General features: G+C 44.8%; 1 protein-coding gene across 2 annotated transcripts in view; it reads right to left on the bottom strand.

Annotated features, from left to right (window-relative positions):
• rassf1 (Ras association domain family member 1) overlaps positions 1-12423 on the bottom strand; it is a 109857-nt gene extending 97434 nt beyond the window's left edge. For both annotated transcript variants that reach the window (XM_059944403.1, XM_059944404.1), the window contains exon 1: positions 11881-12423. In XM_059944403.1, the coding sequence (XP_059800386.1) occupies positions 11881-12223 (343 nt within the window). In that variant the 5' untranslated portion in view covers positions 12224-12423. The remainder of the gene's footprint in view (positions 1-11880) is intronic.
• Between the last annotated feature and the right edge of the window lie 3121 nt (positions 12424-15544).

Here is a 15544-nt window from a genome sequence, read left to right as displayed (position 1 = left end):
CTTCACCGCGGAAGACACTAGCAGTATGTCAGAAATTCAAGAGTGCTGGGGGCAGAAGAGAGTATAGTTGCTGTTGCTAAGGGGAAGGTGCTTGGGAAGCTGAAAGGCCTAAAAGTAGATTGATCACCGGGACCAATGAACTACATCCCAAGGTCCTGAAAGAGAAAGCTGATGATATAGTGGAGCATTGGTATGATCTTTCAAGAATTACTAGATTCTGGAATGGTTCTGGTGGACTGAAAATTGCAAATATCACTCCAATCTTTAAGAATGGAGGGAGGCAGAAAAAAAAAGATAGGCAGTTAGCCTGACTTCAGTGGTTGGGAAGATTATTAAGGGTGAGATTTCGGTGTACTTGGAGGCACATAATAAAATATGCCAAAGTGAGCATGGTTTCCCTCAGAAAAAATCTTGCCTGACGACTCTGTTGGAATTCTTTGAGGAAATAACAGGCGGAATAGACAAAGGAGAGTCGATGGGTGTTGGTTATTTGTAACTTAAAGGCCTTCTGTGCCTTTAAGACAAGGTGCCGCACATGTGGCTACTTCACAAGAGCCCATGGTATTACAGGAAAGGTACTAGCATGGATAGAAAATTGGCTGACTGGAAGGAGGCAAAGTGTGGGATAAAGCCGGCCTTTTTTGGTTGGCTGCCGGTGACTAGTGGTGTTCTGCAGGGGTTGGTTTTGGGACAGTTTCTTTTGACGTTATATGTGAATGATTAGGATGACAGAACTGATGGCTTTGTGGCCAAGTTTGCAGATGATACAAATTTAAGAGGAGGGGTAGGTCGTGTTGAAGAAGCAGGGAGTTTGCAGAAGGACTTAGACCAGGGGTTGGCAACCATTACCACTGAAAGAGCCATATGGACCCATTTCCCACAGAAAAGAAAACACTGGGAGCCACAAAACCCGTTTGACATTTAAAATGAAGTAACACTTCATACAACGATTCTTTTTGCCTTTATGCTATGTATAAACAAACTATAATGTGTTACATTTATGAAATTGATGAACTCCTGCAGAGAAAACGAAATTACATTTCTGCATGCAACAAAAACATATTGAACTCCGAAAAAAAGACGTTGGGTTGAAGGCCTACCTTCGATCGAAAAATTAAAAGAAATCGCGCACTGGCGGGTGTCAGGGATTGGCAGTGGTGACGTATATTAATAGCGATAAAAAACACGTCGTGGCGGTGTGCTACACGCAGCGCTAAGATAACGACACTGCAGTCAAAGATAACTTTATTCGAACTAAACAGCCTTGCTTTAAAGCCTCCCTCAACCCGCCCCCCGTGGGTGCGGATGCTCCAAAAGACACGTACTCACAAACCCCCATAGGCTATCTCCCTTAGCCGGAACGGTGGCTAATTGTGAGCCGGTTCGGATGTGCCAGGAAATGGTGTTGCCACAACGTTTTATTTAGATTGTACAAGATCACCATAATCTTCAAATTTCGAATTACATTTCAAAAACTAACAAACCACGGGGAGCCGCAGCACAGAGATGAAAGAGTCGCATGCGGCTCCAGAGCTGCGGGTTGCCGACCCCTGACTTAGACAGTTTGGAAGAATGGGCAAAGAAGTGGCAGATGGAGTATAGTGTAAAAGAAGTGTATGGTTTTGCACTTAGGTAGAAGGAACAAAGGCCTAGACTATTTTCTAAACATGAAGAAAATTCAAAACTCAGAGGTGCAAAGGGTCTTGGGAATCCTCATACAGGATTCCCTAAAGTTTAACTTGCAGATCAAGTCATTGGATATATTTAAAGCAGAGATTGATAGGTTCTCGATTAGGCAGGGCATCAAAGATTACGTGGTGAAGGCAGGAGAGTGGTGTTGAGAGGGGTAATAAATTAACCATGATGGAATGGCTGAACAGATTTGATGGGCCAAATGGTCTAATTATGCTCTTTTTATAGTCTTAAGATGGTGATGACCAGACTTCTTGAATCACTATCATCCTTGAGGTATGGGTGTACTCAGAGTGCTGTTACAGAGAGCTTTGGAAAATAAAAATCAGTCCAAATCGTTCCAAACCTGACCCAGTCCAAAATACCTTTAATTCCTTGTAATCTCGATACATCTATATGAGTAACACATTCTTTGAATTAGGCCTATGCTAACGAATCTTTGACATATAGTTGGGTTTTGTACTGTGGTCAGGCAGACAGAAGTCGCTTCTTGTGCTTCCTCTGGCTATTTGTGGCCCTATCACATCACACGGCACTGAACCATAGGCGACTGATTTAGGAAGGTGCGAGTCTGGCCCAATCCAACCCAAGTCTGAGGGTGTAATCTTTGTTTGTCATCCAATGCAAAGCTGAGTCTCATCAGCTAGCCGGGGACTAAGTATTATTAGAGTGTGTAGTGCTCTGACTGGCCACTCGCCACATGATACTTTAGATGGGCTGACAATGCCCACTCTGTGCTTGGACTACAAGGACAATAACTGACCCAACAGTGCTCAGAACAGAGGAGTGCTGAAAGCAATGAATATGCACAGGGACTCTGATGAAGCTCTGGTTGGGAAGTGTGGCAACAAGAGTCCAGCTCCAATCTTCAACCACATTTTGGCGATGGTTATGTTAAAAAAAAATGTTACACGGACAGAAGAAATAGGAGTAGTCTGCCATTCGGCCCATTAAGTCCACTCCACCATCTTAACTGAAGATCTGGCTGACTGGTGCCATAACGACAACCTCTCACTCAATGACAGCAAGATCAAACAGATGATTATTGAATTCAGAGCCCATACTCATCAGGGGATCAGAGGTGGAGAGGGTCAGCAGCTTTAAATTCCTCAGGATTATCATTTCAGAGGATCTGTCCTGGGTCTAGCTCTAAGTGCCATTATGAAGAAAGCACGGCAGCACCTCAAATTACTTAGAGGTTTGTGAAGATTCAGCATATTATCTAAAACTTAGGCAAACTTCTATCAATGTGTGGTGGGGAGTATATTGACTGGTTGCATCATGGCCTGGTCGGGAAACACCTAGTATGGAAAAATCCTATAAAAAGGAATGAATATGGCCCAGTCCATCAGGGGTCAAGCCCTGTACACTATTGAACACATATACACAGGGTGCTATCGCAGGAATACACTCACCATCAAGGACATCCTCTCTTCTTACTGCTGCCATCAGAGAGAAGGTACAGGAGTCTCTGGACCTGTACCACCTGCTTCAGGAAGTCAATGCCTCTCAACCATCAGGCTCTTGAACTTCACTTGCCTCATCACTGAACTGTTCCCACAACCCATGGATTAACTAGAGGACTCTTCACTTTATGTTTTCAATATTTATTGTTTCTTTATTTACTTTTTCCCCCTCTTTCTTTTTTTATATTTGCACAGTTTGTTGTTGTCTGTCCTGTTGGGTACGGTCTTCCACTGATTCTGTTGTATGTCTTGTATTCAGTGTGAAAGCCCACAAGAAAATGAATCTCAGGGCTTTATATGGTGGCATATATGCACTTTGATAACAGGTCTACTTTGAACCCTGATCTGCCCCGTCCTCATTTCATTTCTGTTTCAGTTTGCCATCACCCTCATAAACTTTCAGAAATCTATCTACTTCCTCTTTGAATGCCACCTTTGGGGCAAGGAATTCCAGAAGTTCACCACCCTCTACAACAACTTGTTCTGACATACATCGTTTTAAATGATTTTCCCCGTCACTCGACACCTTCCACCCCTAATCCCAGAAAATAATCTCAACACACAAGGCAGCAAGACCTCCAGGGCAGACAGATCCAAAGGCTACGTATCTGCAGAAGGACTTGCTGTTTAAGAGCCAGATGGTGCCCTGCTCATCCTCATCTAAAGTCATTTGCTTCATCTTTAGAAAATTCAATGTGAAATAGTCTCAAGAAAGATGTCCAAGTTAAGCCAACATCTCCAAAGAACAAAAACTGACAGTAGACCATTCCAAAGTTATGATCTCTGTTCCAACAATGCAGTAAAATGACACATTTTACATTTTATAATTTCAGAAATATTGGTGGGGGAGACTAGTACATGACTTGATGATTGCAGGGCGCCCATTCAGAATGGAGATGCGAAAAAAAAAATTTTAGCCAGAGGCTGGTGAATCTGTGGAATTCGTTGCCACGGGTAGCAATGGAGGCCGGGTCATTGGGTGTATTAAAGGCAGAGGTTGATAGGTACATGAGTAGTCAGGACTTCAAAGGTTATGGTGAGAAGGCGGGGGAATGAGACTAAAGGGGAGATTAGATCAGCTCGTGATGAAATGGCGGAGCAGACTCGATGGACTGAATGGCCGACTTCTGCTCCTTTGTCTTATGGTCTAAATAATATTAACAAGACTATAAGACCAGAAAACATTGGATCAGAATTAGGCCATTTGACCCATCGAGTCTGCTCTGCCATTCCACCATGGCTGATTAATTATCCCTTTCAACCCCATTTTCTTACCCTTTAACCTTTTGATTCCCTTTGATGTCAAGAACCTATCAAACTCTGTTTTAAATATACACAATGACTTGGCATCCACAGCCATCTGTGGCAGTGAATTCCAGAGATTTACCACCTCTGGCTAAAGAAATTCCTCCTCATCTCTGTTTTAAAGGGACATCCTCATAATGAGGCTGTACATTCTGGTCCTGGACTCCCCCACTATAGGAAACATCCTCCCCACATCAACTCTATCCAGATCTTTCAGTATTTGACTGGTTTCATTCAGATCCTCTCTCATACTTTAAAATTCTACATCTAAAATTCATTAATTCAGGGAAAAATCTTGGTTAAAACATAGAAAACGTACAGCACAATACAGACCCTTCCGCTCACAAAGTTGTGCCAAGCACGTCCCTACCTTAGAAATTACTAGGCTTACAAATAGCCCTCTATTTTGCTAAGCTCCATGTACCTATCCAAAAGTCTCTTAAAAGACCCTATCGTATCTGCCTCCACCACCGTTGCTGGCAGCCCATTCCATGCACTCACCACTCTCTGCGTAAAAATCTTACCCCTGACGTTTCCTCTGTACCTAATCCCCAGCACCTTAAACCTGTGTCCTCTTGTGGCAACCATTTCAGCCCTGGGAAAAATCCTCTGACTATCCACACGATCAATGCCTCTCATCATCTTATACACCTGTATCAGGTCACCTCTCATCCTCATCGCTCCAAAGAGAAAAGGCCGAGTTCACTCAACCTATTCTGATAGGGCATGCTCCCCAATCCAGGCAACACCCTTGTAAATCTCCTCTGCACCCTTTCTGTGGCTTCCACATCCTTCCTGTAGTGAGGTGACCAGAACTGAGCACAGTACTCCAAGTGAGGTCTGACCAGGGTCCTATAGAGCTGCTCGTGTGTAAGTGTTCTTTCCCTTCCCCCCACTAACTTATTTGGGCTTCTTCCCCTTTTCTTTCCGGTCCTGGTGAAGGTGGGGGGTGGGGGAAGGAGCACTTACACACAAGAGATTCTACAAATGCTTGAGAGTGGATTATTGGTTATAACCACAATGACACGAACATTGAGGTAATTTCCTTCACAGTAAAAAGCTTTGACTCCAAGAGGGCAGAAGTAGATGAAACAAGGGGAACAGACATCATTATTACCCTGTGGTAGGGAACAGTATCTTGAGGCATTGGGGTAAATAACTGAATCGGCTGTGGTCAATCAAAAGTTATGGGTTGAGTGGCAACAAACAGAAGTTATGACCTCTGGTCAAGTGTATTGATAAACTTGACACCCACAGATAGCAGCTCAGATGTCAGCAGTATGAGGTTTTTCTGAGAACGGCCCGCCCCAAACAACAGCAGTACACTATGTCTAATTTTAAAAGCAGAGAGCTCTGATAACATCTGCATACAAGGTACACTGCTACATTCTCTTCAGGCACCGGCAGCAGGAAGAGGAAGCCTGTGCAACTGGCTGCTTGGGAGAACAAGGAACAGCTGGAATCTTTCACCTCACTGTTCAGGGACTTGGTGAGAGGGATAAAGTTGCAAGGGAGAATTAATAGGAATGCGGAGGAGAATAAAATGTGATTCGAACACAAGAACATAGGAGCAGGGGAAGGGCATCGGCCCCTTCAATTTAATATGATCATGGTGGATCCATCCTGGCTTGAACTTTTCTGTGCCATTTCTCTAGCCCCTCTATTAGGATCAGTGGGTGGTTGAAGGTAGGCACAGACTCAGAACAGTGGAGCACAGGAACAGGCCAACTGGCCCGCAGTGTTCTGCACAACTACTTGAATTAATGATACACAATCCCTTCTGCCCTCATCTGGTCCATCTCCCCCCATTCTCTGCATATTCCCATGCCTATCTAAGAGCCCCTTAAACACCACTATTGTGTCTGCCTCTACCACCACCCCTGGCCATACATTCTGGGCACTCACCATAATCTGTCCAAAAAAACCTGCTCCACACACCTCCTTTTAACTTTGCCACTTGGTGGGCTGATAGGCCAGTTTCTATGCCGCATGGCTTTATTGTGATTGGGGGCAGAAGGCTACTAACCCTGCATCATTGCTGAAGCATTCCCACTTCTTGTCTGCCACGGTTCTTGTAAATTCAGATACTTGGAAGGAAAACACATTGTAGATGGTGCTTCTCAAGCCAATTCCATCCACCCATTTTAACTAGGTCATCTTAAGCCAAGACAGTTTTGGCAGGCAGATGTAGGAGGCAACTGTAAAGTATTTTTTAAGGTTCCTTGCATTCAGAGGAACACCCCTCATTCCCAAATTAAAAATCAGCATGTAAAAATTCTTAATGGAATGGATAGGAAATGGCAGGACCTCAACAGCATTGATACACAGCGGTATCTTGGGTTGCAAGGCCATAGCTCCCTGAAAGTGGCATGGTCAGGGCACTGAGAATAAACGTCAGGAAGTCATGTTGTGGTTGTATAAAACTTTGGTCAGGCCACACTTGAAATATTGTGTACAATTCTGGCCACTACATTACAGGCCAAGTGGATAAGGCATTGGTCTAGTGATCTGAAAGTTGCTAGATCAAGCCTTAGCTGAGGCAGTATGTTGTGTCCTTGAGCAAGGCACTTAACCACACATTGCTCTGCGACAACACCAGTGCCAAGCTATATGGGTCCTAATGCCCTTCCCTTGGACAACATCAGTGGTGTGGAGAGGGGAGTATTGCAGCATGGGCAACTGCCAGTCTTCCATACAACCTTGTCCATGCCTAAGTCATCATGAAAATCAATGGGCAGCCGAAGAACATTACAGGAACAATGGGGGAGGTTTTGGAGAGAACGAAGAGCAGATTCACTAAGGTGTTGCCTGGATTAGAGCAAATGAGCTACAAGGAGAGTTCAGTCAAATTTAAGTTGTGTCTCTGGAGCGCCAGATGCTGAGGGGTGAAATATTGTATATAAAATAATGAGTGGCATAGAAAGGGTGGATGGTCAGAAACTTTTTTCACAGGCATTATGGTTGGCACAGATATTGTGTCATGACTGCTGTTTCTGTGCTGTACTGTCTTGTTCAACGGAATAAATAATAATATCCACAGTGCCATTCAAGTCATTTACCCAGTGTCAAAACCAATGTCCATGTTCCACACAAGCCTTCCCTCACTCCTCTGCATCTAATCCGCTCAACTTTTACCTTCTGTTCTTTTCTCCTGCAGGCATTTATATTGCTTCATTATACACTTGGGAATCCAACTGCGCTTCCTGAAGGGATCTGGGATTTACGTGTAGGAGCATTCAATGGGCATTTAATTAAACAGAAGGAGAACTGAAAGGAATTGATTCTGAAACGAACCATTGCTTGTCCAGTGTTGGATGGGAGAAAGGCACTGAGTTATGGTTCAGGGGCACTAACCCCACCATCCAGGATACCTTCAAACGGTGATGCCTATAAAAGGCAGCATCTGTCAGTAACAACCCCCCACTGTGGTAAACTATGTATACCTGTCTGGACATACCCCTCTGCTGACTGCTCCTGTGGCTCCTCCCACAGCCCCCTGTATAAAGGCGATTGGAGGCGCTGCTCCTCCCTCAGTCTCCAAGATACCGTGCTCCATTTTGCTGCTAATAAAAGCCTATCGTTCACCTCCCGTCTCCAAGAGTTATTGATGGTGTATCACCCACCACTCAGGACATGCCCTCTTCTCATTATTACCATCAGAGAGGAGGTAGAGGAGTCTGAAGCCCCACACTCAATGTTTTAGGAACAACCCCTTGCCCTGCACCATCAAAGTTCTGAATGGTCCATGAACACTACCTCACTATTTTGCTCTCTCTTTGCACTATTTAATTTTCATTTATTGTAGCTTAGTCAGTTTTATGTATCGCTCTGTACTGCTGCCACCAAACAACAACCTTCACAACACAGGTCACTGATAATAAACCCGATTCAGATTCCAAACAAGTTTAAAACTAGAAAGGTGATTGGGGAAATTAGACCTTTTATTTGCACCTGAAGACTTTTTGGAATACAGGACGTGTAATTGGCTATTGAAGTAGAGACTGTTGCAGATTATAAAGTGAACTGACTAGGCACTTGCAAAGGCTAGGAGCCACAATCGCATGTATGCCGCTAACAGAAAAGCATTGTCAGGGCACCAACATTACAGCCATCAGCGGTTTCGAGTGATTCTCAAAGCATTTACTCACTCAAACAACAGACTAGATAACATCAGAAACTCAATCTGACATGATTGCTGGGGAGAACTTTTCAAACAAAGTGATTTTCATGTGAACTCTCACAGTAATATTTTAAATGTGAGAATTGGACTTGGGCTTTAATGCCCTGTTCTGCCCAACTCCATTCCTCCAGCTGCATTTACTGGCCTTGAAATATCTCCTGGTTACATGCAGCAAAGCTGATGTGGCTTACTTCTTACCTCACCGATGTCAGGAATTGTCAGCACCAACTGAAAGAGTGTGGCCAACTCCTCCCGTTGACTGGGAGCAAACAAACGTCTTCCCGAGCTTGTCCTGCACTGCCAGGACATGGAAGACAAGTTCACATTAATTCTTTATACATCAGTGAAAATATTCTATTTTATTTAGTGATTTAGCATGGTAACTGGCCCAATGAGCCTACATCGCCTAATTACACCCATGTGATCAGTTAACCTTTAACTCTTTGGAATGTGCAGGGTAACCCAAGTGCCTTGGGGAAACACGGGGAGCACATACAAACTCCTGACAGACAGCAGTGGGTTTGAACCTGGATCTCTGGCTCTGTATTATACAAACCACTCTGCTACTTTGCCATAATATATATAATGTTATTACAGCGCCAGTGACCCGGGTCCGACAGTATCTGCGGAAGTTAATAGCTCAAATTGGAAACCATTCATAAGAAATTATATTGACTGTTCTCTCCACATTTGCTGTCAGAACCCCCCAATGTTTCCTGTATTCTTTCCCTGGATATTGAAATTTTGGAAGACTTAATTCTTGAAATCCCAGCCACTGCCATACGATAAAATTTTGATGAAACATTAACAAGAACACAGAATATAGTGCAGCAAAGGTACCGGGTCTTTGGCCCACTGTGTCTGTGCAAATATGATACCAAATTAAACTAATCCCTTCTGTCTGCACATAATCCATACAGATGCCCATCTAAAAGTCTCTCAAATATCACTATAGTATCTGCCTAGCAGCTCATTCCAGGCATTTAAACTTCTTGTTTAAAAAAAAGTGCCAGCACATCTCCCTTAAACTTCCCTGCATTATCTTAAATGAATGCCGTCAAGTACTTGATATTTCAACCCTGGGTAAAAGACTCTTGCTAACCACCCTTTCTATGCTTTACATAGCTTTATGCACTTCAGCCTCCAGATAAATCAACCCTAGTGTGTTCAACCTCTCATTATAGCTAATACACTCTAATCCAGGTAGTGTCCTGGTAAACTTCATCCACACCCTTTCCGAAGCCTCCACCTCCTTCCTGGAATGGGTCACACGGAATTCTTCCCTTTCTGATTCTCCTTCCACACACACCGCCTGACCTGCTGAGTGTCTCCAGGATGAACATGCATCGCTGGGCCACATACCCAACAGGTACGAACATCTGGTAAACAGAACCTGTGCTTTCAAGGTGATTAACTGGCCATCAGTTCCGCTGAAGCATGTGAAAGTCAAGGTGCTACAGAAATGTAGGCTTTTTTCTCCTGGGAGTGGAGCATAGGTACACCAGCTTTCCAAGAGCTTCTACAGATGCTGGAGATCCAGAATAACACACACAAAATGCTGGAGGAACTCAGTAGGTCAGGAAACATCTACGAAAAGCAATAAAAAGCTGACATTTCAGGCCAAGACCCTTCCAACTACTAACTTTAAACAAACGAAAAATACAATGATCAGCAAATTCCCTGCAAACCACCAACTGGTTAAATATTCCAGTCTTCATCAGAACCTCAGTTGTGGCTTTGATTTCCTATTTTTATTTCAGATTTCCAGTGCCTGTGCGTTTTTTTTTGATTTTCAAGAGTTGAATGAGTGGTGGCAGCTGGCAGCCAACACCACACAGCGAGGACTGAGCGACGGTTATTCCTTGTATGAACAGGCAGCTGCTTTCACTGCCAGGGGGAAGGACAACAAGGAGATGTCGCTTTCTAACAATCACACCCTCACCAAAGCCATCCTCGGCTGAGCAGAGCACAATCGAGTACTTCTGTGGTCCTTTTGCATCATCGTATTAATAATTTGCCAGCCAGACTACAAATCCAAGGCACTAATACCCCGGTGTCTGCCATTTCACATCCAATAGACACCCTGCCCCCCCCCACCATCCATTTTCAAATTATTCCAGAAGATTTTATATTCCAGAGTGGATGGAAGTGGATAAACCTCTCAATGGGACTGGGCAGGAAAGCAATAATCTTGACTTTATTTTCTCTTTTAAATGTTAACTATTATATTACTATATCAATATATCATATTAATATATAATTAATATAATAAAATAATATTATAGAGTTTACACCATAAGTTCTGCAATAGCAAAATATCTAAAAACAATGTGAATACTGAAACTCTGAAATAAAAACAGCAAGTGTTGGGAAAGACAGTTAACATCAGAACAGTTCTTAAAGATGTACTGGCATTGGAGAGGGTCTAAAGTAGGTTCACTAGAATGATCCCTGGAATGAAAGAGTTAATTGTGTAAGGAGCGCCTGATGGTTCTGGGCCCGAACTCACAATTTAAAAGAATGGGGAATCTCATTGAAACCCATCGAATACTGAAAGGCCAGGATAGAGCGGATGTTTCCATTAATGGGCAAGTCTCGGACCAGAAGGCTCAGAATACAAGGATGTATCTTTAGAACAGGGATGAGGAGGAATTTCTTCAGGCAAAGGGTGGTGAATCTGTGGAATTCATTGCCATAGACGTCTGGGGTGGCCGGGTCATTGGGTATATTTAAAGCGGTGGTTGATAGGTTCTTGATTAGTAAAAGTATCAAAGCTTACGAGGAGAAGGCTGGAGAACGGGGTTGAGATGGATAATAAATCAGCTACGGCGGAATGGTGGAGGTGACTCGCCAGCCAATGGGGTCGAAGTCTACTGTGTCTACGATTATAACGAAAGGCGGGCAGGCTTGAGGGGCCATGTGTTCTTTTCTTGCTTCTATTTTCCCGTGTTCTTGTTTTCTGAACCCCGTCCCTGTCCTATATCTTATGAAAGGTCTCCAACCTGAAAACTTAACCTTTTCTTTCCACAGACGCTGCCTGACCCGCTGAGTATTTATATGCATTACCAACTTCACAATGTTACATCAAGTCAAGCCCGGCGACCCATGATCTGCCCTGAGCACGCACAGAATCTCTCGATGTTTATTACTCCTGAATTCGGGTCGCGATCCCTCTCTGATACAAATATTCCAGATTCTCAGTTCAAAGTCCATCCACTCATTCCCCTGCTGACTTACTTGCACACTGTAGACTCTGCTTGTACAACCCCCAGATGAAGTCCCCGCACAGATCGCACCAGCTGGGCTGGGTCTGGGTACAGGGGCTAAAGTCATGTCCTTCCCCCGCAGTCTCGGTCAGCCTCGGGTCCTGGTCCACCAGCAAAAGGCGCTTCTTCCCCGTCTCCCTGCCGCTCTTGCCGCGGTCCTGACCGCTGGCCGCCCGCACCCTCGGGCTGATCCTCATGGCGTTCGTCCTCTCCAGACCCGGGGAGCGGCACGCCGACTTGTAACTGCCCGAGCTGGGAGCCCCGTCAGACCGCTTAGAGTCTCTCAGATTCCGCAGCTCTATTAACTCAGCCATGAGAAAGTGAGAGGCAGGGCGATGGGTTCGAACCCCCGAGCAGACTCGAGGTGAGGGGTTGAGAATTAAACAATGCAAAGCCTAAGAAACAAGTCCAAACAAACAGCCCAGCCAGGGTTAAAATTGTAGTTTAATTCCGCTCAGCTCGATTAAAAGTTGCATCTGCCACTGACCCGGACCAAGTAACTGCTCACTTCTCCGTTACTCCAGTCATCGTTGGAAAGATCCGCCCCCTCCAGCCGCTCCCATTCAAACCACCGTCGCCACCCAACAGCGGAGACTCGAGTCGCGGCGCAAACCCTGGAGTGGGTTTGAGCTGCAGCCAATGACTGTCGAGTCCTGTAGTTTATTTCCAAATAAAAGCCTTAAACCCCCGCTTAAAGGAGGAAAACAAGCTGGTTAAGTGTTGGGCGAACGTGGGAGGATGTGAGTCAGTAATAATGTTTGTACTGTCCCGGAGCCAGCAGCGCCGATATCTTACCGGCTGCTCAGCGCTGAGCCAGGCGCAGGTCACCGGTTAGACCGAGCACAGCGCATTGTTTACTAAATCCAACCACACACCCGCAACATCTCTGCGTTGGCCCCAGAGTATGGGAATTTATGGAAATCACTTGTTGCTGCATACACGGGACATGAACCCTGGGTTACCGACATTAGGATTTTGCAGGTTGCCGGGAGTTTGGTAGGTGTGGACATCGGTCTGGGGGGGGGGGGGGTCACTGTACTTAGTGTCCCACCTGACCTGTGTGTGTGCGCATCTAACCCGGGGCCTGTGTTCTCATTAAGTGTGCCCATCCTTTGGCCAATGCACGTCCCTTACCTGGAAAGCTCATCTACATCCTAATGCACACACCTCACCTGTGGTTCTGTGTGTGTGGGCGTGTGCATCTCTGCTTCAGCACAGCAGCAGGTTACAGCTTTCATTTCCTGCGGACCTGCTTTCAATAGCTGCAAGTGTTTGATGAGGGAAGGTGTTCGGTTACACAAATTTTAGTATCAAAGGGGACCTGCATTTACACTGCACCTTTAATAAAGTATAACATAGCAATCCACTGCACATTACAGGCCTTTCGGCTCACAGTGTTGTGCCAACAAAGTAACCTGCTTTAGAAATTGCCTAGAATTACTCTACCGCATGGCCCTCTATTTTTCTAAGCTCCATGTACCTATCTGAGTTTCTTAAAAAACCCATTGTATCCGCCTCCACCACTGTTGCAGGCAGTGCATTCCACTCACCCACCCATCTCTGTGCGAAAAACTTACCCCTGACATCCCCTCTGTACCTACTTCCAAGCAACTTAAAACATTGCCCCCTTGTGTTAGCCATTTCAGCCCTGGGAAAAAGCCTCTGGCAATCAGCACAATCAAGGCCTCTCATCATCTTATACACCTCTTCCAGGTCATCCTTCATCGCTCCAGGAGAAAAGGCCGAGTTCATTCAGCCTATTGTCATAAGTCACGCTCTCTAATCCAGGCAACATCCTCTGCACTCTCTTTATAGTATCCACATCCTTCCTGTAGTGAGGTGATCAGAAATGAACACAGTACACCAAGCGGGTTCTGACCAAGGTTTTGTATAGCTGTAACATTGGGTTTCACCCTAAGCCAAAAGAGTCAATTAGACTTGTAACCAAAGTCCAGATCACAGAAACTCTGCATTAGGGTGAAGCTATACTCCAGTAAAGGTATGGTGTAAATGCAAGTTCCACTGCTTATTGTAAAAGGTCAGGGGTGTGCAGTGCAGATTAAGGAACATGTGATCTAAGAGCCATTTCATCAAGAAATGCTGTGAGGATGAACAACAGGCAGAGTCCATTGGGAGTTGTGAAGCTGAAGGAATTTCAAGAGCTGGGGTGAACAGAAAGGCAACTGCTTAAATACTCCTCAAACTGGGAAGCTGTCACAAATATCGTGGAAGACCAAAAGGCAAAATAGTGAGGTGGTATTCATGGGTTCATGGTCCATTCAGAAATCGAATGGTGGAGGGGAACAAGCTGTTTCTTCAGCTCCTGTATCTTTTCTCTGATAGTAGTAATGAGAAGAGGGCATGACCTAGGTGGTGGGGTTGTTAATGACAGATGCCACATATTTTTGAGGCATCGCCTTTTGAAGACATTCTCAAAGCTGGGGAAACTATTGTCTGTGATAGAGTTGGCTGAGTTTACCACCCTCTGCAGCTTTTTCTGATCTAGCGCATTGGTGTCTTCATACCAGACAGTGACCCAACCAGTCAGAATGCTTCTTATGGTACATCTGTAGAAATTAGCTGGAATTTTGAGGACATACAGACAAAGGATGCAGAAGAGGTTTACCAGGTTGTTACCCGGATTAGATGGCATGTGATATAACAAGAGATTGTCAAACTTGTGTTGTTTTCTCTGGAGCGATGGGGATTGTGTGGAGATCTGATGGAGGTTTATAAGATTATGAGAGGCACCGAGTAGATAGGCAGTATCTTTTACCCAGGGTTGAAATGTCTAATACCAGAGGGCATGCATTTAAGGCGAGAGAGGGTAATTTTAAAGGAGATGTGAGAGACAAGTTTTTTTACACAGAGAGTGGTGGGCATCTGGAATGTGCAGCCTGAGGTGGTGCTAGGAGCATCACTATCTGTTATGGAAGATCTACTGCATAGAAATGGAAAAAGCTGCAGAACATTTTAAGTTCTATTAACTCCATCATGGGCACTACCCTCCCTAGCAATGAGGACACATTTAAAAGGCAAAATCCATTATTAAGGACCTCCAACTCCCAGACATGGGAGTTACTACTGCAGTTGTACAAGGCCTTGGTGAGACCACACCTGGAGTATTGTGTGCTGTTTTGGTCCCCTAATCTGAGGAAAGACATTCTTGCCATAGAGGGAGTACAAAGAAGGTTCACTAGATTGATTCCTGGGACGGCAGGACTTTCATATGACGAAATTCTGGAATTTCTGGAACTCGCTGGAATTTATAAGATTGAGGGGGGATCTTATTGAAATGTATAAAATTCTAAAGGGATTGGATGGGCTAGATGCAGGAAGATTGTTCCTGATGTTGGGGAAATCCAGAACGAAGGATCACAGTTTAAGGATAAAGGGGAAGCCCTTTTAGGACTGAGATGAGGAAAAACTTCTTCACACAGAGGGTGGTGAATCTGTGGCATTCTCTGCCACAGGAAACAGTTGAGGCCAGTTCATTGGCTATATTTAGCAGGTACAGGGTTCTGAGATGGATGATCAGCCATGATCATACTGAAAGGCGGTGCAGGCTTGAAGGGCCAAACGGCCTACTCCTGCACCTATTTTCTATGTTTCTATGACATGCCCTCTTCTCTTTG

The sequence above is a fragment of the Hypanus sabinus genome, chromosome 19, assembly GCF_030144855.1.
Source record: "Hypanus sabinus isolate sHypSab1 chromosome 19, sHypSab1.hap1, whole genome shotgun sequence".
NCBI lineage: Eukaryota > Metazoa > Chordata > Chondrichthyes > Myliobatiformes > Dasyatidae > Hypanus > Hypanus sabinus.
The sequence above is the reverse complement of the archived record's forward strand: the minus strand, read 5'-3'. Positions and strand labels throughout refer to the sequence as shown.